General features: G+C 35.8%; 1 protein-coding gene across 3 annotated transcripts in view; it reads left to right on the plus strand.

The window, feature by feature from the left end:
* The window catches only part of LOC128994932 (LIM domain only protein 3-like), a 133172-nt gene that overhangs the window by 68396 nt on the left and 38002 nt on the right, over nucleotides 1-26774 (plus strand). For all 3 annotated transcript variants that reach the window (XM_054419769.1, XM_054419768.1, XM_054419770.1), the window contains exons 4-6: nucleotides 16449-16560; nucleotides 19970-20107; nucleotides 22028-22153. In XM_054419769.1, coding sequence (XP_054275744.1) covers nucleotides 16449-16560; nucleotides 19970-20107; nucleotides 22028-22153 — 376 coding nt within the window. The remainder of the gene's footprint in view (nucleotides 1-16448; nucleotides 16561-19969; nucleotides 20108-22027; nucleotides 22154-26774) is intronic.

Here is a 26774-nt window from a genome sequence, read left to right on the forward strand (position 1 = left end):
TAAATACCCAAGGACTAGGTCGCGAATGAATGGCGTTCGGCGATAAGGGACCTTTAAACCGATAAGATAACGGAGCACCTCATTCATTCATTCATTCATACTTTATCTCTTTAAATGTTTAAAAACCTACCTCACTTATTGTTGCTATTATGTCAATATTCGCAATGCTGCCATTTTTGACTCGGTTGTCCGTTTGAGGTCGGGTTTGCGGCATTGTATTTTTCTAAAAAAGATATTTAATTTGGTGTGCATATCAACCTATGCTTACCTTGCAGATTTGCTTATGATACTTGGGAAGGTGTACTAGAACAAATGTCTTTTAACAAATCATCACAAAATAGTGTTTTACAATAATATTTTATAACCAGTGAACTTGTCATAAACTTGAAATAAATATCCGAGAAATAATCAAATTTTGGATTTTAGATTGAGTAATAGAGCTTCACTGATTCAAATGATCGATAGCTTAAATTAAAGCCTATAATTAACAGATTTTTTTTAGTTTAAAACATAAACAATACTGGAGCTATTAATTTTTCACCATAGTAAAACCTTATAAAAATAATTGTTATTTTGGTTACCTTGCGTTTTTTCGGAACTCATCCGATTTTAATAACAATAGCTTAAATGAAAGCCGGGATTTCACTGAAGGTTCTTAGACCAAAATATATAGGATTGTAAATTATAACTGGTGAAATAAATTAAGGTAAGAATTTGAAAATAAATCAAATTCATGGTTTTGCTCGGTTAATGCGGTAGAAAAATATATGCCTATTCTTGGTGTAAAATTTGTGCGTGCATCCCTTCAACTAGAGACCTCAATCATGAAAGTCGGTCTTGTACAAGAGCCAAACTAACCCGGAAAAGAAAAACCAATTTTTTTAATACATGAAATTCACTTCAATGTTTGACATATTTTCATTCTGATCGGTACAGGCTTGTTCTGGCGTGGGTTTTCGTTATTTATTTGTGTTGTGCCGATGATTTACTTCTCTCAAATTTTTACCTTTTCTTAAACAACTAACGTTTGTGTCGTTCAGTTTTGATTCAATTTTATTAGTTACAGTTTTTCATCAACATAAACTAGATTTTCTTTATCGCATTATATTGTTTTTTTCTGTTGTTTTGTTTGAACTCTATATTTAAAATAAATATGTTTAACTAATATCCCTATTGGAATAAATAAATCTGTTCTTACTGACTATAACTGATTTTTTTCCCGTTGACTATCATTAAGTTTAACCATGGTTTAACTCACACTGGGGCAGGTCAATACAGTTGTTGGAAGTTTTTGGTGAAGATCAGTCATGTATTGAGAAACTCAAACTACGGAAAATGTAGTAAATGAAATTATGCTATTTAATCTAACATAATTATTGTTCTAATATATTGATGAAGAGATTCAATGTCTACCTTGAACGTAACTCTTTTAAACAATTTGAAATGAAAATCTATGATAGAAATAATTTATAGCTTTTACACTTGCCACTAGTTATGCCTTCAATATTCAGTAAAAATCAAATAATACTGTAACGACTGAGAAGAAAAGACACACCACATTTAAACCTCTATCGAAATAACACACGATTATTCTATCTCAAATCCTAATTCAAAGTCGAAGAATACATTTTGTCACTCCAAAACGTCTCTTTTACATTCTAAAAAATCACATGAGTAATTCTAGAAGGGAGAATGTGTCCCCAGGCGCACGCCGGGGTTCCAACACCGCTCTGTCAAACACTCCGTCATAACTGTTGTGTTTTAATTAAAGAATCACCTCCCTTCCTGGAGATCTTTGTCGCAGCTATCTCCTTAATTAACTACTATTAAGAATCACGTAGCGACCAACTCCTTCGCTAAATTACCTCCTTCAGCTTACACGGTGTTGAGATAGCGTTTGTTCTTTAGAGACTCTTAATTTTTGTTTTACACCGGTTAAACGCTTAAGAGGGTGGCTTATTTATGAACTCCTTAATTTTGTCTGAGGCATTTCTTTTGAAGAAGCGTTCTTTATGGATGTCTGAATTGTGGTGATTTTGTTGTTGGTGTGTTATTTTTGGTAATAATGTTTGGGAAATATTCTCTGTATGCACGCGCAGTAATTAATTTGATATATAATGAAATTTAAATATAATGTGAACATGATGGCCATGTAGGCTTATTTCCTCCACACAGGGTTCAACTTTCATTGTGGCTTTTTTATGTTGTTAATATTTTGTAATAAATCTTCCAATGTAATGTTTGAAAAATATATAGAAAAATACAGTAATATTCAACAAAACAAAATATATTATAAAACTATAAACATGATCTATGCTACCTTAAAAAAAATGTTTGTAAAAGAATAATAATGGGTTTATCTATTGTGTTTATTTTTCCTCGATCACCTAAGGTTTTGTTTTATATGCTTTGTGCATGACAATGAGCTATTAGGCAAATAATTAAATAATTGTTTAACTGATGGTTTATAATTTAGTTTAAAAAAAATTTTTGTAGTGGATCAACCGTGTTTTGGTTTATATTAAGCTATAGGCTACTCGTATCATATACAGGACCTTAAAATAAACTATTTTGTGATTCACAAAAAAAAAAAAAAATACACAACAAAGCATGAAAACACGGTAAAAAAATTGGACGAATTTAATCCTAGTTTTACATCTGATTATTGATAGAACAAGAACGTTTTGTTACGACCGGGTGGATATTGAAAGTTAACTAATATTTATAGAAATATATATTTAATAATTGCTACATATTTTAACAGTTACTTACAGTAATTTAGTTCCAAACTCTGCAATTTAACTGTGACTTTTAATCACCACAATAAGTATAGGCAGTTGAAAGTTTCTCAGTTTATACTCCGTACCAAAGCTCGTCTGTATAGCACTGTCTCGGGGGTGCAGTGGTTCACCTCCTGGGAGAGATCTGAGCTTCCTCGGTCATCAACGTACAAATGCGTTTTATATTGCATCTTCAACATTTGAATTCTCTATTCTCGGCACAACTGCACAGCAGAGACACTGAACGACCCAGGCGGAAGAGATGGCAAATAATGTCTATGAAGTTGGAGATTCTAAGACATTTCCTTTGGATTTTGAATTTATATTTTTCTTGAACCTGTTCAACCCATAATACCATGTTGAGATTAATTACGTATGGTAAAAGATTATTTGTTGTTGTTGTTAAGAACCAATTCAAATTGTAAGTTTCTGTAATGGGGTTTTCCTAGATTACTACTTCCAATTGTCCTTAAGTACATCCAAGTAAGTACAATTGTACAAATACACATTTGAGCCACACTTAGATGGAGATAGGCCTACATGGTTTCGTATCTGTATATGGCAATTTGTAGTTTCAAAAATGCACTTCCATTTACGCATATTAGGTTTTTACAAAACACCTTTTAAATACTCAAATAGATGAAATTCTTAAGCAAAACATGGTTGTACAGTGGGTTACATTCGCGCTACATTATGTTATGTACCTCAATATATACGATCATTTCAGTTTTTGCATTAATATTCGAAGCATCCAAACTATTTATTAAGCTGGACGTATACCCTAGTATGTAATTAACACCTATACTAAGCAAAAGTAACGACTTAGCCAATATATTATACGTTTTTTTCGTACAAACAGAACAACAAACTTATGTTTACATCTATCCATGACTGTACCATTGATCTATCCATGACTCTGACTGTACCATTGATTGAAACTATAATGAAATAAAGGGCTGAGGTTCCTTCTCGACGTATTATCACAACTACACTGAGACACTGACATCAAAACAACACTTTAAGTTTTCCAAACAATTGACAGAACAACTTTGCACACAATCAGAACAAATGTCCATTTGAACGTTTTCCTCCTTTACCATTGACACTACCATACTAACATGGATTATAACGTCAAACACACCCATTTCGTCACTATTATTGGCAGACTCTCCCCACAACTGCATTACACATGAACCACTGATCTCTGGTACCATTACCGTTAGAATCTTCAATTGAATTATGGTAAACCACCGGATCGATCGACCTTATCGCAATAGGCAATAAGGGCGAGAATCGCTTGCGGTGGCGATAGCATCTTGATGGCACGGGCCCTAATGGACACATCTACCAGGTTTCATTGAAAAAGTGGCGTCCCCTCGGCGATTACCATCTTTATGACGACGATGTCCGTTGTGTCTGGTAAGCTGATGCTTCGCGGCGCCGATTTCTGAATCAAGGAAAAGATCTATTCGGGTGGGTGTGGAATCTTTTTACTGCGGATTATACTTGTTCACTTACAGCAGCATTTGAAACACAAGACGTTCCACGAATTGAACTCTTTTATAGTGACTCATGTAACTCATGTGACCTGATTTCCAACAAGAATAGGTATGAATGGTTAAGTAATCATGACTTGCAGCAAGTTAACTACGTAACTACCTACATCTTTTGATAAGGAACCAGCGTTGACATCCCATTCATCTTTCGGTTATCTTATCCTTAAAATATACAGGCTGGTAAAAGCATAGTAACATAGTTCGGTAGCTTTTAGGAAGGATTAGTGTTCGCCTCAGTCAGAAGGTTATTTTTTTGTCTTTTAGCTCAATCCTGAGAAGCCCGAAGCTTTTTAATGGTTTCAAACTGAGTCCAGCTGTTCTTCACCACTGGGGCTTTTAATAACGAAACAGCTGATCCAAACCAGTAACAAATCCACACACCATCTTGTTTCACTCCACTCCACGCTCATGCTTCACACACTTAAGAGTACGTCACCTTCTCAAAGAAACGAATTGAACTGTGAACTAAAATTACCTCTATCACGCAATATAACGCTTCACAACCGTCCCAGTAGGTATGGGGCGTACAGTCGGTATTTACGACTATAGACCAGCTGAGTAATGTGGGGCAAGGGCATATTGGGCCTAAGCAAACCTATAACGGCACGCTGACGTTGTCGTACATTCGTGTTCAGCCTAACCAAACATGTGTCCTGTCTTGGTAGTGTTTGTACTGTCCTTGCTGGCCGCCTTGTAATAAGATCTGTGTTTATGGGGTGTTCAGTGTAAGGCGGGTCCTCCGCCTTCGTTTATTTTGCATTAGTACGTTTCAGAAATGACACAGATTATCATGGATCAGCTGATGATGATCTTAAGGAACGTGCCTTTACTTCATTTGGTGAATGTTTCATGCTCGGTTCGCCTACTTTGATGCTCTTTAATTATAATGCCTGAGATAAAAAATTACATATCTTTTCCCATGTTGTAGTAACTTTACATTGAGTTAAGTAACAACAAATAAATATAAAAACATACTTCATTCTCGCGTTACAACGTAGATTTAACTCTGAAAACAACTTCTTTTTTCATGGAGTGAACAGAATTAATCCGAATGGGACGCATAAGATTTGAAAAAGTTTATGCTCCTTCCATCCACAAAGGTTAGAAAATATAAGCGTTAAGCTCATCTACCAACCATCTTACAAATCAATCAAAATCTAATCCACCGTTTTGCTTAAAATAACTTTTCATTGCTTCTTCTGGTAAAGGAAGTTCACCGACTATTGGTTTATCCAATTGCTAAAAACCGTCAATGATTAACAAGATTTGAACCTAGACCTACAGAACAGGAAAACTTCCTCTAGCTAGATAAACCACACATCAAACCTCCACATATTGTTACAGTATCATGAGAGTGAATTTGACTACAAACACAACATAACACAATAAATAACCTTGCCCAGTGTCAGCCGAACTTTGCCACTCATGTCGCACAGCTGTACAACAGCGTGTATTACCCGGTATCAGCGTACGGCAGTAATGTGCAGTAATGTGTAGTAATGTGCCATTACTCACGACCAGATTAGCGGACCGATAAATTATCCAAAACAGCGGTAATATGAAACATGACGCACCTGTTGCTTGACGTACGGCCTGTGGTCGACGAGGGACGGTTAATTTACGTATACAAACACGCAGCAGGCCGACGTGAGGGGAGTTTTGAAAAAAAGGTTAAAGAAAGGGGGGTTGTTTATAATAAGGATGGTTGAAAAAAATACAAGTGAAAAACTACACTTTGTTTGCAGGAATACACTTTTCCATAGTTTTAACATGAAATGTTGTTTAGTTGTTAATTATGTAGAAAAAATGAATAACAACGTTTAAAAAATAACCAACAAGATTTACAACTTTTGTTGTGACTTTTGTCCATTTACGGCTATTTCAGGGTGCATAATATTAAACGTATATACGTTTGCTTGTATAGGAACCAACGAGTTATTTAGTTAAATTGCTCAAAACATTAAATATTTGTATTTATCCTCTTCTCTGTTGAAAAAGTTTCAGAAATGTAAATCACACCCAGAAGGTTTGTCATAAAACTGTTTATTTACAAGAATTCGTCAATGTAAAGTGCTAAGCCTACTGTTATAGCTAACACAGCGTTAAAGGTATCCTCCTTCTAAAATTTGAAAGAAATCCATCCAAGGCGTAGTTGATTACACTAAACACATAGCAAGACTAATTGAAAGCATTGACAAATTAGAAAAACACCAACATTTTAGTTTTCTCTATTGACTTTGACCAAACAATTTCCTGTCCAGTAATTATTCAAAGTAACCTGTCGGAGGTTGGATGTATTATCACATCACAGACACTGTCTGAGCCGAGCATAGCCTGGGGTGAGCAGACAACTCACTTACCTGGTCCGCACTAACAGACTTAGGCTGGTTGGTTATAAAACGTAAACGTTCATTATCAAGCAGAGACTTGGGTGGAACCTACAGAACCACATCTGAATATTGTACGTGTACATTGAATATTATATCACACAAAGTATAGTACACAAAACATGACTCTGTAGCCAAATGGCAGTTTAAAACTTTTCAGTTTCAATAATCAAATGTTGCTTTTGAAAACGAACACTGTACCCCCTTGGTTGGAGTCAGTTAAAAACTTCATACAAGAATAGATATTTTGGTTTCCAGCATGGTTAAAATCAGATATACTGATTTTTGATAGTTGAACTGGGCTGAATAAAAATAAATCTAACTACTAGATTTTTCAGAAAAGAAAAAAAAACAAATTTCAATTAACTACTAAAATTTTTGTACACCAAAAAGCAAAAAACATTAGCAAACATCTTGTAAATTGTTTCAAGACATTACTTTGATACGAGCAAAACTTATCATCTATAGTAACACTTCGATAGCAATGGGGACGACCAACAAAGGGGTCTGGGTTTGAATTAAGGTTAATTTCTTGTAGAGGTTTGCCATAACATTTGATTAAGGGTAATATAAAATCGAGGGGTTTTATAAATGAAATTTTTTATCTAGGTTGACTTGTTATCAATATTTCATACATGTGTTTGTCCATGTCCTTTATACATTACCAAAACGTCATTCTGACTGCCTTAACATTGATAGGTTCACATTTGGGTGAGGTATTTATCTTCTGATTTTGTAATCCCTATTACATAAAAATCGCTATTAGTTATAATTATAGTTGGTGAACTTCTCATATTGAACTTTAATTACAAACTCCACTCTATTAGTTCCCATGACTTCCACTTCCCGCTAATCTTGTTAACCATCAAAGGTCAATCTCAAATTCCAAAGTCCAGCAGGTAGAGATGGAGTGGTGTTAGTTCTAATCGAAGCTGAAATGGATATCCGTATAAATTGAACAAAGGGTTTGCGAGGAATGTCCGGTTCAGACAAACTGCAGTGGCCGACCGCAGGCCTACCAACTCACTAATCACCCGCACAAATTGTCCCTAACTTATCTCTCTCTCCCGGCTGCAAATCTTGCGGCGACCGCTGATTTATCTTTCATAAGGGACTGACCGCGGTCTGGGCTGTTACATGCATCACTGGCGCGCGGGCGAAGGGGTGCATCATGTGTTTAAGAAGGTTATAATTTATAGTCTAACTAGTTTGTTTGTTGAGATTTGTATGTTTGAATTAGTGTGTTTAGTGTTCTAATTAAATTTTCTCTGGGTACTTGCAAGATAAAATTGAAAATTGGTTACTTTCTTTATGGGTGTTATGTTATAATAAGTACTGAATAAAATAAACTTTGAAGGTGATTTTCAGATATGTTTGTTTGGAGTTAATCCAAACCTTTTTTTATCACGAGATCTTTTAGAAATCATTTCTACGACCTGGAGGACGTCAAAGTTATTAAGTGTTAATAGGTAACAACAAAATTAATCGGAAAGTATTTGAAATAATTATATGGATTGTTTGATTTTTCATTAACAAAATATTAGAACAAGAATATTTGTAAAGAAAGTGCATGTTTTTATGTCTTATGAATGTCAAGACTCTAAGAGTTAAATACTGTATAAATTAAGTACTGCAAAGTAGCTGTAAATATATACAATTTTTTGGAGAGTTGTAAACAAATAAGTTTCTCACGTCAAATCTTCACCACTAAATACACCACATTGAGCATAAATAATACAGTTTCAATTTTTGAAAACAAAACTTCAAACCCCCATTCAACGTAGTTTTACCTACTCAGTTCTATTCAAACACTATTCTGCAAAGACCACACGTATCCATGACATGTACGATGCGGCTTATCTCCGGGGCCACACTTGTCAATCGCACATTCGCAAACCAGATCACAGCGCACACCGAGTAATTCCCATCTCCCGCCACAATTATGCACAGTGACAACTTAAAACACCTAATTTCCCGCGCAAACACGTCACGCAGCGGATTAACGCTAAACCAACACGCCGCTGTCGCTCTACTAGATACGAAATTAATCGGGTTTACTATTCCAGTATTCCGGGGAGGGCTTGTGCCAATACGGGTCAGATTGGCCAGATTTGACACGTATTTACCCACCTCGGAAGATCAATATTTTTTGATCAATTAGTGCGGCGACATAGGGGCCAACTTTATGTGGCGGTGCGGGTATGTGCAATCAATGGACTAATTGAGTGCAGTGAAAGACCCCGCTTGACCGCACACACACACACACACACACACACACACAGACAGAACGAGCTAGCTAATTAGTAGGCGAGTCTTCTCTCATATACATTGTGCTACAAGAGTGCGGTGAAACCTGTGATGCAGGAACAGCTGGGATTTTTGGATCGATTAAAATATGGTGTGAGTATTCCTTTCTATTTTGGATTTTTGTGAAATTTTCTTCGTGTAATGTTTAAAAAATTTCTAACATGAAGAATTACATATTCACATGTTTATTTAGAAAATAAATATTTTAAAGCATTTTATAATGACTTGGGGAAATTGATACAGTATTGTTAGGTCTTACTAATAGTAGGTGTATAGGAATAACAAACACAGCCTTTATCCAAAATAAGGTTGAGTAATATAAACTTTACGAATTCCTTTAACACACTTAGGCTGATTTACAAGTGTATGTATGATCTTTTCAATTCAATTGTAGCTGGGTATCTGAGCTTGCATAGTTCTCGCGTATCAATAAGTTGAACCTCAGTACGACACAAAAAGAAGTGCTTTTAAGGTTCGAAATTTTGCACTGCATCGTCCGTGACTATAGACTCTCAAAAAATAACACTGAGTAAAATGTAAAACGGATTTTAGTCAAATCTTGTTTAGTCACTCAAATTCGTCATTGTCAATAAAACACTCTTTGGAAATGCGGTACCGACAAATATTTTACAATTATGTAAACAATATATTCACGATCAACTCTCTCCACCGCCAACTTCGCCCTAATGGCCCGCGAGTGCTCCAGTCTAAGATAATGTCCCAGCAATAAGCCGCGATGCTCAGCCAGTCCAGATGTCGGCTAATCGCTGCCAACTGTTTGCCCAGAGTTGCTCAGGTTTTTGGGCCAAGTTTCGTCGCCCCCGGCTCCGCTCATATTGTCTAGATATTGCTCAAGTTGCGACATTACATTGATCACTTAGTTTGTGTCTCGCTCGGGGCTTGTGTCACTTTATCCCCCCTCCCCCTCCCCCCATCCCCCCGGGCCACGCTAGGGTCTTTATTTGGACACTCCATTTTTATAGATCATAACAGGCGTGATAAATGACTCGCCCAGGAGCTGATTCTTCGGTTTTTTCTTCCTTATGAGCCGATCACTCAGTCTTTAGGTCTTGGGGTCGTAAATTGTTTGGTCTTGATGGTGTTTGAGAGATCTATTTAGGATTAGGTAAAAGATTTATTCTAGATTATTTTGGAACTTAATAAAATATATTTTTGTAGAAGTTTTGCTTAAATCGTTACAAATTAATCCAAACTAAAGATTTACTCAAAATATACAGGTAGGATGAAATGCATGAATATTAACGGATAGTTTGGCAGCAAAATGTGTTACGTCTGTGATTGGTTATTATTTTTGTGTGAGTCACTACCTAACTATGCCAAGTTTATAATATATTTTATTGAAGAGCTCTACAGTTACGTCCTATTTTCAGTATTTTGCTCAAGTTTGACAAAGTGTGTGGAATGTTTTGCAATTTTTTATACGGAAAATGCTGAAACACCGAGTTGATCGGGGATTTTCTCAGCCAAAGTGTTAGTCAACCAGCTAACGAACAAGTACAAAAGGTTTTTCTGTGCTTAAAATAATATAGATGCATAGTCGGAATGAAAAACGTGACGCCGTGTAAGTCGTGATACCAGACTAGAGCTGTACCTATATTGCATCAGGTAAATGTCAGGCGCATTCAGTATTCAACCCATTGATCTGTCTTAAAACTGTCCTAAACCTGTTTCAGAATTTGCTTTTAATAATTTGAGAGATTAAAATGTTAACTAAGCTAGATTAGTGGAAAATATTATTTTCTATGTCCGGGTGGAATTAACGTGAAATCATTCTAAAATAGATAAAGTTCGGACGTTAAAACAGAGTAGTTATACTTTTATGTTTATAATTAAAACTATAATTATTTGTTGTTGTTTTAATATACACCATTTTGGTGTACTTAACCAACTTAAAAGATATTTGAACGTACTGATCTATTTCTAGGCTAATACTTGGCCAATAGTAGCCGTTCATATTGTACAAATTGTATTGAAACTGCAAATTAATCAATTGATAATAGTTTATCAAATGTCACCTACACGAGTCATGTTTTCAGTAATTAAAATATGATTTAAGTTCTACTTCCATAATGCAATGTACTGTAAGTCACAAAACATTGTTAGGCCTTAATACAAACTGAGATGTTAACAGTGCTCTTTATACCAACGTTGTTTACATTAACAATTCTAATATGCGTGTACCATGTTTGTAGACCTATGTTTGCCATTGAATAGCCTGAATACCTCTAAAACAGGATACATGAATATCAAGATCAATATGTTAATATCACATATGAATAAACACGGGAGAGACTTGCGAGTCCCTTCCGGCCAAACACAGGCTTCTTCCTTTGTCCCTTCCGTTAAACAATCGTGTTAACTTTAAGCTGCTGTTTGAGGTGGTTTTGACCTAAAAGATTTGCAGCTTTGATAGTATTTATAGTATAAAAATTTGATAATATAAAAAAATTACATGTGTAAAAATTATCTGCAACTATGAACCTGTCGTTTGATCTATAAGTTGTAGATTTGTTTAACGTTTTGCTACGCATACAAGGCCAAGTTAAAGTTTATCAACTAAAGAATACTTCCAGGTACCGTCATAAATTTTGTCTTGATACATTTAAAAACGCATTCTTCATAAGCCCATTTTCTACTACACTTTGCATTACACGTAAGTTATTTGTTTGTTAGCGCAGTGCTTGATTTATGACAAGACAAAAAGTCGTCATAGAAATAACTGTCAACAATTAATCAACCGATTTATGCAAGGTTTTAAAGATAGTTACTATAATTTACACATTATTTATAACTTAAAGACTGCGAAAAAAAAAACTAAATGTCATCTATTAGACACATAAAGCCTTCGATATAAAAACTATAGGCCTAATGAGTTATTTTTCGTATTGCATTTTTCCAGAATAATGGTAAAATATAACGACTATCATGATAACTATCAAATATGTACCCTAAAAATATCTCCAACATTCGCACTTAATGTGTAGTACCACAGGAAGAGAAATAAAACAAAAATCTAAAATTAGAATACAAGTTCGCCAGTATGACATGCAGGGAGTGTGTGGTCCAAGTGGGCTTCAGTTACCACAGAATTACCCGCATCTGCTGGACGTCTCGCCACAGACTGCTGAACACCGAGCTGGTTACGATTTAACGATTAAACCTACGATACGGTTCAAATATATTTGTTAAGTTACGAAATTTTGGGCGTCAACCATTTCGTCAAATATAATTCACTAGCCGAGGTTTCACCTTCTATGTGACGTGAAAATTTTCATTTTTAGGCAGTATATTCGATTCAAATACTAAAATCGTTCAACTCGATATACTTTGAATCAACGTTGAAAACCCAGCTTTTAAAATTTTATTTGCGGGTTAAAGCTTTCCTATAGCGATTTCGATAGTATGTTATTCAGTACGGCCCTTCTATTAATATTTTGGGATAGGGTTTCCAGCAAAAAGATTCCGAACCACGAATCACAGACGTAAAGCAAGCTGTTATTGTAAACGCTATCTAGTCACATAAATCCTTTGTAATTTAAAACAAAATAAAATATTTATCGTATTGAAGTACTCAAATGGCATCACACAACTGTTAGGGATTATCTAAAAGACAACACGTCACAAGGTTTTTCCAGGATGATGGTAAAATGCAATGCATGACTACCCTAATGATATTTGTGGATTCAATTAACAGGAACAGATATCGAAAATACACTACATCGAGAAATGGGCACCTCTCACATGTCCAATACATTATGCAACTGAACATAAGCGTCCTGTTGTTGGATATAAATTACGACCACTCTTCGTTTCCTTCATACAACAATCCAACAGGTCCGCTACAGTGTGAGTTTAAAACCCGAGCAATTTACCTTATTCCATTCTGTATCCTTAAGATAATAACCAAACTCTTGAAAGTAAAATCAATTAATTTACCATTATTTCCCAATGAACTCATAAAGAAATTATATATCCCCACGGGGTTTTACGGGGGAGAATATTGTAAAATAATGTAGTTTGCTTGTTTATGGATATATTTTGGTCAAACTTGGCAAATCTATTTATTTTATACTAAGCTATTAAAACACTTTATTAGTTTCCTGGTAGAAACAAACCTAGGCACTCGTTAAAACTAATGTTTATTGAATAGATTTGCTTGAAAATCAATTCGGATAAATGGAAATTCGCTTAGTCGGCAGGTTTTCTGCGGTGGGGGTATTTTATATTAAATATTGCGTATTGATCTAGTACAGTAGCTCAATGATAGCATATTGGACAAGTAATGTTATTGAGTCATAACCGTTCTTAAGCTCATAATTATAAATCTTAAACCTAAATAAAACATGTTTACACAAATCAAATAACCGAACCCCATTGCAAGAGAAGCAAAACCTCAGGGCGAAGGTGGGGTCAAAAGTCTTCACAAAGGCGACCGCTGACCACATCAGAAGATATAAATACAAGTGTCAATACAACGAGCCCGAGCCGCAGCCCGCAGGCGAGACAAGACATGGATGGAACGAGTGAACCGCCTTGTACACCGCCTCTTTGTAACATTCCCACTTTGTCCCAAGTATTCCCGCATTCTCCACTCGTCAAAGCATTAATTTACCCCGGTTATTTCCCGGTAATTAGTTAAATATGTTAAGATCGAGCCGAGATTCCCCGCATTGTTCAGGTGTTTGATTAATGTTTGTTTGTTGCGGTTGTGCGCAGTCCGGCCCTTTAATTAATTAAGACTTGCGACTTGGAAAGGCATCAAGTTGGCGATGACGGCGGTTGTTTAGCCTTTGTGTGTAATTTACGTGTTCGGTTACATTACCTTGCCAGTCTTGTTGACCGTGATTCGCGTGGGCGATGTGTAGTGAACGTTCTTAAAATGTTGAGGTATGTTTAGTACGATCTCATGATATCATGGTATTACAATATTTCATCACTCGAGTTTATACATTTTTTGCAAAGGTCTGTTATCTATTAACGACGAATTTTCGTTAAAACGCTATGTAGATTAAATTAAAATTATAGGGGTGTATTTCTACTTGCTCCCCATACAAATCCAAATCGTGTTGGTGGCATGAATTTAATTTTGGCGTTACGTTCCCGCAACATTTTCTATATGATTGCATGGAAATATGGTGAAGCAAATTCCCAAAGTATCACATACATTCATGGACCTAAATAAAATACGAGTAACTATCTACTTTTTACAAGTTTTTACTGACTAGGTAAAAACTAGTGACTAGGTAGGAAGTTCTTTTTCCTGACTAGGTTGTGACGTATTAGGTTGTGACGTAAATAGTATAGTTTTCGTTAAGTATCTTAATTGTCCAAACATTACTTAAGTTACCTGCTTTCAAAAACTTGTCAATTGAAAAAGGCTTAAGCTACAACAAACCTGTAATACATCCTTCAATCGACGTATTATCCAATAAACCGTTAACGTTTTATTTTTACCTCTAAAAGATGAAGTCTATCTATACTAAACTTAACGGACAACATAACTATTATGTTAATCTTTAAACTCAACCCTAACGTAATCCGAGGGCGTTAGACATCCAAGTTGTGCACATTCGTGTGATTACTACTAAACGTGGCCGAGAGATAATAAGCGGTAATCTTGGCGGGAACGTGCTAAATACCGCGGGTAATTGCGTGTAAATAGCCGAGAGAGACGGGCCTAACTTGGTCTAATTGGGGCTTGATAACGGACTATTGGATTACCAACGGGCTGACTTGTGACCCGCCCTGTAAACATCGCAGGTGAAGCTTGTTTAAGTAATGGTTTTGAAACTGTTCGATTCATTTAGATTATAGACTTTAAAAATAATCGTGCCATCAACCACTTGGTGATATTTTTTTTCGGTCGTCGCGAAGATTACAATAGTAAATGAGTTCTATTGAATCAAACCATGTATAATATAGGTGAATAAATTGGACATTGAATTAATTTTGCAGTAATGCATTCACAAGGACGCTTGATATGTTCTTTCTTACTTTTGAATTCGTTGTTTCTTCAAAGAACACAAGGTTATTATTTATATATCTTGTGGTACTGCAGAATTAGAAATGGGATATTTCATTACTAGAACAGAATGTGGCATTTTCCGGTGCGCGTACAGTTTTCCGAACACAGGAAAACCAAGTATGAGTGTTTGAAAATAACTTTCTGTACGAGTTATGAACGGTTCATCACTACTCAAAAATACACACATACAGAAAACGTATCGAGGTAGTATTAAAATAGTTTTAGACCACTCTTTACCATTTCAAATATACTTCACAACGTACATATATGGTTTCATGATTATAGATTTTTGGATAAATATATTAATAAATACTTCGTCACTTTAATTATTGACATAACATTTGGTAGTTTGTAGTCTACCAATTTCTAAGGTTTCTATATTTCTCTTCTTATCTTTCTAATGATTTCTCTGGCGAAATGTGATCAGTTACATCTGAAGCTGTTTTCATCAAATTGTCATGAATTTTAGACATACTTTGAGCAATTTCAAACACGCACTATGCTAAAACACAACAAAACAAACTAATGCTTGTTTCTGTATACATTAAGGTTGTTTAACAATGAAAACATCTGATTTAAATCATTAAAATAAACCGTAACATATCAATTGCACGCGTAGTGGATAGATGGAGAACTAATCGAGAGTGAGGGAAATTTAGCTGATCGTTTTCCCCTCGCTCTAAATTAAAGCTTGGGAAACAACTACTTTCTTTGATATCAGCTGTTATCGAAAAAAATACTTTCGGTAGGCCTGAGGAATGATGATAATAATATTGTGCCAATGCAGTTTTAATCTTTGAGTCGGACTTATTCCTAAAAGCGAATCTAGAGAGGGAAGAGGGATCTTGTACGATTCAAGTCTTGTTGACACATAAATACGTTACGTTTCTAAAAAAAATAAATAAAAGCGCACCTATTATTGCTTGGGAAATCGATGTTGAATTGCTGGTTTAAATGTCTTGCATTACTCGTGTTTAATATATTATTTAAGTCTGAAAAAATCCTACAACTTTAACGTGGTCTACTTTATGGGCATTAGTTATTAGATTAAAGGGGGCAACAATATGATGGAATAACATTTAAAAAGGGTTTACAAACATAGTTCCATTTAACCTTCTTGGTTGTTATAGTAGTGGCTGTAAAACTATTTCGACTGCATAATATTTATTCCAGCATAAACTGTCAACAGAAATAGTTCAAATGTTAATCTGTTTATATTTTGAAAGCGTATTCAAAGGATTGATTTAATAAATGAATTAATTTAAGTGAGCCAATCGGTCACCACATAAGTGTGCATGTGGGTCGTTCTGATGGTTGTCTTTTGATACTTTGTCTGTATTGTGTTGCTGAGTTGTGTGTTTGTCTGTTGCAGGGAGGATGTCCCTGGACGTCAAGTCTCAGGCCCCGAAGACTGTGACAGCCAACGGTACAACGTCCACGGGTACTCAGGAGTGTGCTGGGTGCGGCAAACACATCACTGAAAGGTACACCACTACGTAAAACCATTGACTTTGGATACTGCCTGTAGACTTATTATTCAAATTGTATAATTTGAAGTATGTTTTTCGCGTTCAAAATGTGAGTTTTTTCACCGTTCTACAAAACACGCAAACAGTTTTAACAGTATTAAACTCCCTAAATAATTGCGTTCTTTGCCATTGCCAACATGGTGGTTCTTCTTGTATTGGGTTTGAGGGAATGGCTGCAGAGACTACCAGGACGGTGGGTTTGGGACACTGTTCGGTAGGGGTAAGCGGATGCTACCCTTAGTGCTGTCTGACGCTGTTGAGCAAATAGGTTGTAGCTGAATCGTTGACTGAAGGCTGTTGGAACTTAAACACTATTATTTAAAATGTCAACCAATATGAAAGTTTCCGTAGTGAAGCACGGGTATTCCGCTAGTATAACAATATAAATATAAATATATTACCGTATAACAATATAAATATAGCTGGACCGAGGATATCCAACATTGGCCATTAAACTACAAGGGCAGTTACCAAATTTTTGGAACCATAATGAAGAGAGTACAAATCTCTCGCAGCAACCACGGCTGAATTCAGTCGAGAACATATAAACTTCTCAACGTGATTTTCCAGCCAAATCCAACGTACAGAGAGGTCCGTAAAAAGACAAAAAGTCTGTTTCTCCCTTCTCCTTCAATACGAGCACAAGCCCAGATATTTTTAAGCCCGAAGAAAACATCCCCTCAGCCAAGTAGACATTGAATGTGATCAAAAGAATCAGGGGATTGATATAGGCCTTCTTGAGGGCCTCGCCGGGTTTCCCATCAGGTATTGGAGCCTTGTTGCTTACAAGAAGGCAATGGCCGTCTCCAACTTCTCAAGACTGAAGAGTGGGACGGTTTCCATCCTTCCGAACACCTACAATTGGTGCAGTGGGAGAGGACCAAGTCAAAGATAAGAAGAATACTTGGCCTCTGAGAAAGTTGGGAGCAAGAAGGATCTCCCAAACCCTGTTAGTCGCCTGGGGAAGGCTGCGGTCCTATTCTAAACCGGGAAACCGCACGGGACAACGGAAATCATTACAAGTAACTACCTTCAGCTGAATAAGTATGACTGTACATTCGGGCTAACAGGTGGACATGTTTAAACTGTGTCTTTTTTCCAACCCACCTTAAAAATCCAATTACACAGACTTTAAATTGTTGAACTGAAAAACGTATCTATTTTTCCTACAATAGTTCGTCATCTTTTGATAAATTCACTTCTTTATTGCTCCTCACATTAAAAATATTTACCGTACCTTATTTCAACACTTGAGTAGGCTTGAGTTGTACAACTGCACATTGCATTCAGTTTTTTGACAGTATCCTTACAATCCTACCTATCCTATTAAGAATTAAATACAAACCAATTGTTTCTCTATAGTAACATGTACACGCTGTACAACTTTTGTATTCGTCGCAGTTATCCGATGTTATTTTCAATTTATTCATTGTGTTAAAATTGATTGGAGATGACCACAGCCACCTAGCCCAGCCCAGTACAGACTACAGAGTCGTGATACAGAAGGCTGAGCGTCGCGGCGCTGGCCAGGTCACGTGCCGATGTTTGCCGCGTTATTTACCGCTTTTATCGCTTCTGGCGCGCTTGATATGTCGGTGTACATTGCACATTGTACACACATCGCCGTCGCTATCGTATATTCGGATGATGTAAAGCTGTTTTATACCTTTGATTTTACTTTTGCACAGAATCGTTCCCGTTTTACTAAACGGTTTTGAGTTTACGTGTGGAAATTAAATCGCCATTGTGTACATAAATTCTATGTGAAATCGCGAATGAGTTTCTATTGTACATGCGCTCTTTTTTATTTCAATTTTCTTAGTTCACTGATTACAAAGCAGACAAGTTTCCTATAATTTTGAAATGATTGGAGGCTTGTTGTTTTTGACGCACAAAGAACAATGATACAAAAATCCTTAGATATTTTTTCTAGCTTCCGTTATTATTTACATAAAAAAAAACAATTTGAAACCTTAAAAAATTTGACTTTTTTACATTTTATATGCACTATCAACCTTTTGGTTAATCCCTACGATAACAGTTTATTACTTCGTCCTAATTGGGGTTTTTTATCGATCGAGCAAAATTATATACTTTTCGATATTGCGTGAGACATTCCATATATATGGACCAGCTACTCAGTTACTTATTATTTACAAAAATCACTTATTATTCAACTTATTACTCGTTTGAGCTTATTATTTCAACAAATCACTAACAGAGTATGCCAAGACTAAATTTATACTTTCCTCCTTATTTTGTTATGGTGATGGTTTATGTGAGATCAAATATGATAGAGTTTACGAAAAGCAAAACTGGTCGCATCTTTAGAATTGGTAAGGAATGCCTATACTGTGTATTATGTAAGATGTACCCTGACCCTCCGTCTACCTCCTAAGGTAGATAATAATAAATAACTTAGTCGTCAATGGTTGTCCAATGGGTCATTCTAGTCAATGGTTTCATGCCTGGGCCAGCTCCATCTAGCGGAGGCTTAGGAGACAGGTTCCATCACACAGACTATAATATTTCCACGCACAACCAAAGATACCTAATGGTTCCCTGTCTGCAGGTTCCTACTGAAGGCGCTAGACCTGTACTGGCACGAGGACTGTCTCAAGTGTGGCTGTTGCGACTGTAGGTTGGGAGAGGTCGGATCAACTCTGTACACAAAAGATACCTAATGGTTCCCTACTGTCCGCAGGTTCCTACTGAAGGCTCTAGACCTGTACTGGCACGAGGACTGTCTCAAGTGTGGCTGTTGCGACTGTAGGTTGGGAGAGGTCGGATCAACTCTGTACACAAAAGATACCTAATGGTTCCCTACTGTCCGCAGGTTCCTACTGAAGGCTCTAGACCTGTACTGGCACGAGGACTGTCTCAAGTGTGGCTGTTGCGACTGTAGGTTGGGAGAGGTCGGATCAACTCTGTACACAAAAGATACCTAATGGTTCCCTACTGTCCGCAGGTTCCTACTGAAGGCTCTAGACCTGTACTGGCACGAGGACTGTCTCAAGTGTGGCTGTTGCGACTGTAGGTTGGGAGAGGTCGGATCAACTCTGTACACAAAAGATACCTAATGGTTCCCTACTGTCCGCAGGTTCCTACTGAAGGCTCTAGACCTGTACTGGCACGAGGACTGTCTCAAGTGTGGCTGTTGCGACTGTAGGTTGGGAGAGGTCGGATCAACTCTGTACACAAAAGATACCTAATGGTTCCCTACTGTCCGCAGGTTCCTACTGAAGGCTCTAGACCTGTACTGGCACGAGGACTGTCTCAAGTGTGGCTGTTGCGACTGTAGGTTGGGAGAGGTCGGATCAACTCTGTACACAAAAGATACCTAATGGTTCCCTACTGTCCGCAGGTTCCTACTGAAGGCGCTAGACCTGTACTGGCACGAGGACTGTCTCAAGTGTGGCTGCTGCGACTGTAGGTTGGGAGAGGTCGGCTCAACTCTGTACACAAAAGCGAACCTGATCCTGTGCAAGAGGGACTACTTGAGGTAAACTTTCATCCTGTTTGGTTTTAGAAGCTCAATTAATGTTGGTATACCTATGTATTTTTTGCGAATTTCTAAGTAGCAAAGTAGAATGGATTGGTATTTTGGCAATTGTTTTTGTACAATGTTAAATTGTGTTCATATACGAAATAAATTCGATTAATGCTTAAGCTTAGTCTTTAGTCTTCAAGAAAGGCCTTGGAATCGGGGACTTTTGCACCCTTTGAATTTGGGATGCAAAGTATAAAAACACTCAGTCTTTTGCAGCCCTTTTAATTTTGGTTTTATGTTGTTTAAGCAATTTGTAAAGTTTTGAAACTTAATATAAATTTTATTTGCTTTACTTCCTGTACACGTTATACATTTAATGGACTTCAAACGTAAAAACATAATTAAGTACCAAAATATTAAGTGTGCTGCTTTTTATGATACGCGTAGGTAAAGTCTTGAAAAGTGCAATTCCCCCCTCATTCTCAAAACATCATAGGCTAAACACTATGCTATACATAAGTTTCGTATATAAAATAAAACTCAATAATTAATCTGCAACTATTCCCGAGGCAGTGGCACGCCACCATCAGCTGATTGACCCACGTGATGTTGGCAGAGCACGATCGCAAACACTAACTTGGTTTTAATTCTCGTTCGATATCGGTAATTGGTCGTCGCTACTTTAGTGAATTGGCTCGTCGTAATTAAGAGCTATTGGCTCGATATTTATCTGGGACGCTGCGATGTTTGCTCTGGCAAACTTACGATATTGATATAAAGATGGCGGTTCCCTCTCTAAACATTGGGAGCCTTAGAGACAACAGTTGGCAATCCTGCTCGTGCAGAAGTTTGGCCAAGGTATTAGCGATGAGATGTTGTTATAAGGTTTGTTCGGTATTTAGATTTTGTGAGTTTTAGAATTTTTCTTAGTGAGAAAAATAATAGTTGTAATCGAGGAAATCAGAAGTACATGTTTTATTCGTCCGCTATTTTATGAAAGAAAATAGTCCCAATTGATTAAAATATTATTGCATCGTTATCAACATGTTTTTGGATATATTAACACATTGTATTTTTAATACAGTGACGTTTAATTTTGCCGTCCATTAAAAATTAGACATAGCCAATATGACAAGTTTAAATTTAGTCTAGGTGGAGTAACACGTGTGTCTTCTAAATTACGGTAACATCTGTCCTTCATACGGATATCATTCTAGGAACTACCTTATAAAGGGGAAAAATGTACAAAATTATAGTTTTTAGATTTAATTAGCATACCAAACGGCTCGGTATGGCGAGACATTTTGTTCTTTTTACGGGCCAGATGTGTCTTTTCGACCCTCACTCATTTAAAATTATTATAAATATCAAATATCAGTTAGTGTCGAAAATAAGTAGTCACTTTAGTCCCTAGTGATGGACGTCCATTGAGTCAGGCAACCCGTTTGTTCACTTGTACTGAAAAAATAACATATAAAAAGTCTTCGAACCACTGCTATAGTTCTAGCTTACAATTGTAGATTTAAAAAGTAGGAAATTGTAAACAACAATGGATAAATTGCAAACTACAATTTGTCATTTATTCTCAACAACAAACACTCAGAACTAAACGAAAATCCTTTTTGTAGAAAATAAAAACATATTTAAATTGGTCCTAAATGGTTGTTCGATTTGAATTATGACTTCTAGCAAATTTCTGAAGTCTTTCTTCTAGTATTTTGTGATGTATTTATAAGCTAGTTTGGCAGTATAAACTTGCCTAGCTTGCCGTTGCAAGTCTGCAGTGAACACACAATAGTATCGTATTTGCAGCTGAAGTTCTTCTTCCACAAAGTTTATTATCCTGTAATATTTTAACTGGGTTTCAGCTTTTTGCCATACGATTTCTCGTGGCATATACACAATTAATTGATCAAACGTTTGTTCTGTCAGGTTGTTCGGCAGCACCGGCTACTGTGCTGCATGTTCAAAAGTGATCCCGGCCTTCGAGATGGTGATGCGGGCGCGCAACAACGTGTATCACCTTGAGTGTTTTGCATGTCAACAATGCAATCACAGGTTAGTCAATTGTTACTACTCACTTTTCAGTTGTGTGTATGAAACAGAAAATGTTCAATGGGTGTATGGTTTAAAAATTGGTTGTAGACAGCTGGATGAGATCAATGAGTCTACTGACTGATGTAGTAAAGCATGTATTGATTAATCCAATAGACAGTTGTTCTGAATAATTGATTATAACTGTTATATTCAGGATTACCAATGGACGATTTTAATTATGATTGATTATTCATTATTATGAGTGATATTGATAATCAATTATGACTGAACTCCGCAATGCGTGATGAGGTTTAAGGCAAGTTGCAAAATATAAGGAATCTCTTGGAGATTAGGAATAGTTTCAGTGATTGTAAATTTAGTCATCATAGTTGATGTGGATAGCTTTCAACTCATATTTGCAATGACATTTTATATGTATTTATCGGTTGTGTAAGTTTTTAGTACCTATTCAGTTATTTTACGTGTGCATATTCGAAATAAATATATTCTCGTCGTCCTTAAAAATATTCATCTGCTATTTCATTGCATTTCCGAACCTTAGGAAATCCATCGGGAAAATACACAAAAATATGAAATGATGGATGGAAACAACATAATTAACTCTATGAAAAACATAAACATCACAAAAAAATATAAAATATCTAATTCATATCATCGTTGTATATTAAGACTTACATATAGCTTCAATTTGGAAACAATTTATAATGTTTTTGAGTAGTTCTGTTAACAAAGAACTACTTTTGAAATTCGTTTAGTATTAACTGACTTGACGCATCCATATTTAATGTAGCTACAAATTATTGTCACATAACTGGAATCAATTTATTAACATTATTTCCTACCCAAATATGTACAAAGTCTGTGTCATTGTTTTCTATTTCACCCCAGTCTTGCCTAGACAGCTGATAGTGCAGCAGCAGGCAGCAGGCACCGTAGCGGAGCGGGAGTTGCCGTTTTAATTGGCCCATGTTATTATACAGCTGGTATTCTTTATTGAAACAACAGAACACGGCTCCCGGTCAGCTGGGATTCGCAAAACATGCGTTTAATTAATGCAACAATGAGAAGAGCTATGATTAGTGTGCTATTGTTACCTAGCCCGTCGAACGCTCAAATATTAATCCGCCAGCCCTATCTATTATTTTTAATTAAAACCGACCGATATTATTGCCGTTCTTTAATAAAACAATAAAATATTAAAGTGGACGGTGGTACGGGCTACAATTTAATTAAAACTAACGGCCGTTTGGCAATAATTAATCGAGTATTTTTGATTGGTAACTAGATTTTTCATTTCCCCCTTTAGTGGATTTCCCAATAGAGAAGTAGTAGTTTCTATAATAAGTTACCTTGTTTCTTTTAAAACCTAGGACGAAGACCACTGTATATTTTTGTTTAAAGGACACCTCAAGTCATAAAAACAGTTATCATTCATTGTTATAGTATGTCCAGAGGAGATATAGTTAATTTAAAAATCACAGATTTTTTTATATGATTTTGATAACTATACATTGAAACACACACACACGTATGTGCCCAATCAGAATAAGACGAAACCCTCCGTAAGAAAGAGTTTACTCCAAAAATCTGGGTTTCACTTAACCTAATACCCTACCATGCTATTAAAATGTCAAACATTTCTTCTTGTAAATGAATGTCATTTTAATGACCAACCATTTTGTTAATTTAATTAACTTGTAATCAAGGCCTATAAGTTAACGAGTGATCAAACCCACGTTATGAGTTTTAAGTATTTAAAACGTATATTTTTGTACACTTTAATTTTAATGGGTGTAAATCCTTTTACTCAACTGAGATTTTCTTGTATGTAGTTTTGATATTTTTTGTTCAATCTTAGTATTGGTTATATTCTCTTAATTCTGTAGGGAGAGATATACCTCAAACATTTTTCAAAGACTGAACAGTGATTGCAGAAGTTTCAAAGAAACAGAATCAATGTTTTGAATCAATCACTATTAATTATTATTGGGTCGTTAACTCCAAAGTTGCAATCCTAAAACCACCAAACACGTTTGCACAAGATGTAAACAATCGCAGCAGTATCCGCACGCAGTGGTCTATCAATAAAGCAATGCCGATATTGTGAAAGTTGCAGCAGTAAACGAAGCCATAAAACGGCCAACAAAATCAACAGTTTATCCTGAACACTAAAGCCCGGAATTAAGACCCTTGGCACTAAATCACATTGTTTCAAAGTTCTCGCCGTCCGCGCAATAATATCGCTCTTTATTACTTTTCTTTCTCGGACGACATAAAGAGCCCTTGATAAAGAGTGGTAAAAGTGAGTGGAACTGCCGTGCTAATGTTTTGATCGCTTGGGCCGTTCAGTAGTACATTGGGACTCGGGTGGTAAAACGCTGATGGTGATTGGGTAATCAGTTTGTGTTCTTTCGTGATTGAGTAAACAGGATTTAGGAACATAGAAGTAAGATATGATGTTAGAATTGTACAGGTTTGAAGACGTATTATTTAAACTGTTAAATTATATTAAGCACTTTTTTTTTAGATACTTTTTAATTTTCCTTTACCGCATAGATGGTTTTAAAATGGCGGGAGTACTTAATACACAGAATTTTCTCTTAATTTGGTTTCGAGACAGGTGAGCTTACAGACGAAGGTATTTTTTTAACCACCAAGCAAGTTATTATTTTAATATATAAACTATTCATTGGTTATTAACTGGACCTAAAATGAAAATTACGGGACACCATTTTACCTGATCAGATGTACTACATTAAAAAATGTATAATACTTTTTGTCAGCATTGATAATTGTGTTTTGAAACCACACTTGTTTGAACTGTTATTTGCACACTTAGTAAAAGAATAATGACTTAAGCCTCTATTCCTGTAAAGCTTTTAAAATCTAGCTCGAGACAGGATTTCTTATAACATTTACATTTTTTGATGGGAATCACTGCCAGTATAAATATCCACATACAAGTTGTTGAGCTATATGTTGTTTTTTTCCACGTCAAAACATTCTTAATCTATCTATCTATAATATTAAAACGTGACAGGTTTTTTTTCACGATTCTGAATCAACCACTCGACGGATTTTCATGATTTTTGTGTTGAAAGAAAGATAATTTTGAGAACTAGGGAATGTCGAAGCCATAGTTTTAGTTTAGAGTTTCAGTTTTTTAGAGAATAAGTTTAAATTTTTATAAGCAACCGACGCTAACATTCTACACTAGTTTTTGGTATAACACCATTTGATTAACGTAACAGCTGTAAACATTGTGTGACACAAATTCAGCATTTGGATAATAATTACATGCATAGGGTTGACTTATTTATACTATGTGTAATGCTATATTCATTGATACGGTTATTTATTGGGTAAGAGGATGACAGACTAATTAAATATACATGGTAAATGCTAGATGGTCTAATTTATTTTTAGAGCAATCTTTAAAATCGTTTGTTTTAGTGCAATATAATTTGTTTTAACTAACAGAATACAAAAATATTCTTAAGAACTATCAGGTTAGTTTATTATTCTGTGATGTTGCCATTGATTATAGAAAATAAGTAAGATTCTATAACCACTGTATACAAATCGAGGCTCTGCCCCCGAGTCTTCAAAGAAAAGCTTATGCAAATTATTTTACTGTTCGACTTTTTGAGGAAAGAACAGGAAAATCACAATGTGTACATTTTTTAATTCATCTTCGCAGCTTTTTGTTAACAGGAAATGTTTAACCACTTGAACTTTGGTTGGATTAGAAATGGAAATATTGATATAACTTCAGTTTTAGTTGACTTCCCAATCCCGTACGTAGGACGGGCCAACAGCTCGTTCTGTAATAAATCTATTTGTATCCATCGTTGAAATGTGTGAAGTACAAAATAATCGTTTGAGAAACTTTACGCCAGGAGCAGACACAATTTGTATTGTTATATTTACGTATTCACATACCGTAGGTTGAGTACGAAAAAAAAACTAAAGAACTCCAAAGTTAAAACACAGTGTGAGATAAACGCTGTATTGTTGTGCTTGTGTATTGTTTTATTGATGTATTGTTGTATTGGTGTGAGTTATCAAATCGTCAACAGTCCTGACAGACGATTGTTCGACTTAATCCACAACAATACGAACGGCGCTATCAAGCCTTTAATACAGGTTTGCTTTTTAATTGACACGTTTGAATGACGCGCTGATCGCCAGGAATCGCAAAGAATTTGTCTCCGATATTGTATCGCCGCACGTGACAGTTCTTTTGTGTCGTATCGTTTACGGATACGTTTTAATTAAAATTGTGACAGTCTGATCGGACATCGAAATAAAAGTGGAGTTTGTTTTGAAGATTTAATTTTTTCGTATTGAATCAGTAAATTATGACATGTGTCCTGTCGGTGATTGGTGGATGTTTAGAGTGTTTGGTTAATTTTTTATTTTTTTTATTTTGTTTATTGTATTCATATATATTTTTCTTATCCATTTCACGTATAGTATCTATTGAGTTTGTTACGTATATTACATTTGTTAAATCATTTTTTTAAATTATTTATCATAGAATATCTTGTGAAAATTGTTGCTACAACGATTAGGATTTTAAGTTTTTAAAGATAATTAGGTAATAATTAGATGGTAAATG

The sequence above is a fragment of the Macrosteles quadrilineatus genome, unplaced genomic scaffold (genome assembly GCF_028750875.1).
Source record: "Macrosteles quadrilineatus isolate MER2022 unplaced genomic scaffold, UCM_ALF_1.0 Scaffold_5__1_contigs__length_97177068, whole genome shotgun sequence".
Taxonomy (NCBI): Eukaryota; Metazoa; Arthropoda; class Insecta; order Hemiptera; family Cicadellidae; genus Macrosteles; species Macrosteles quadrilineatus.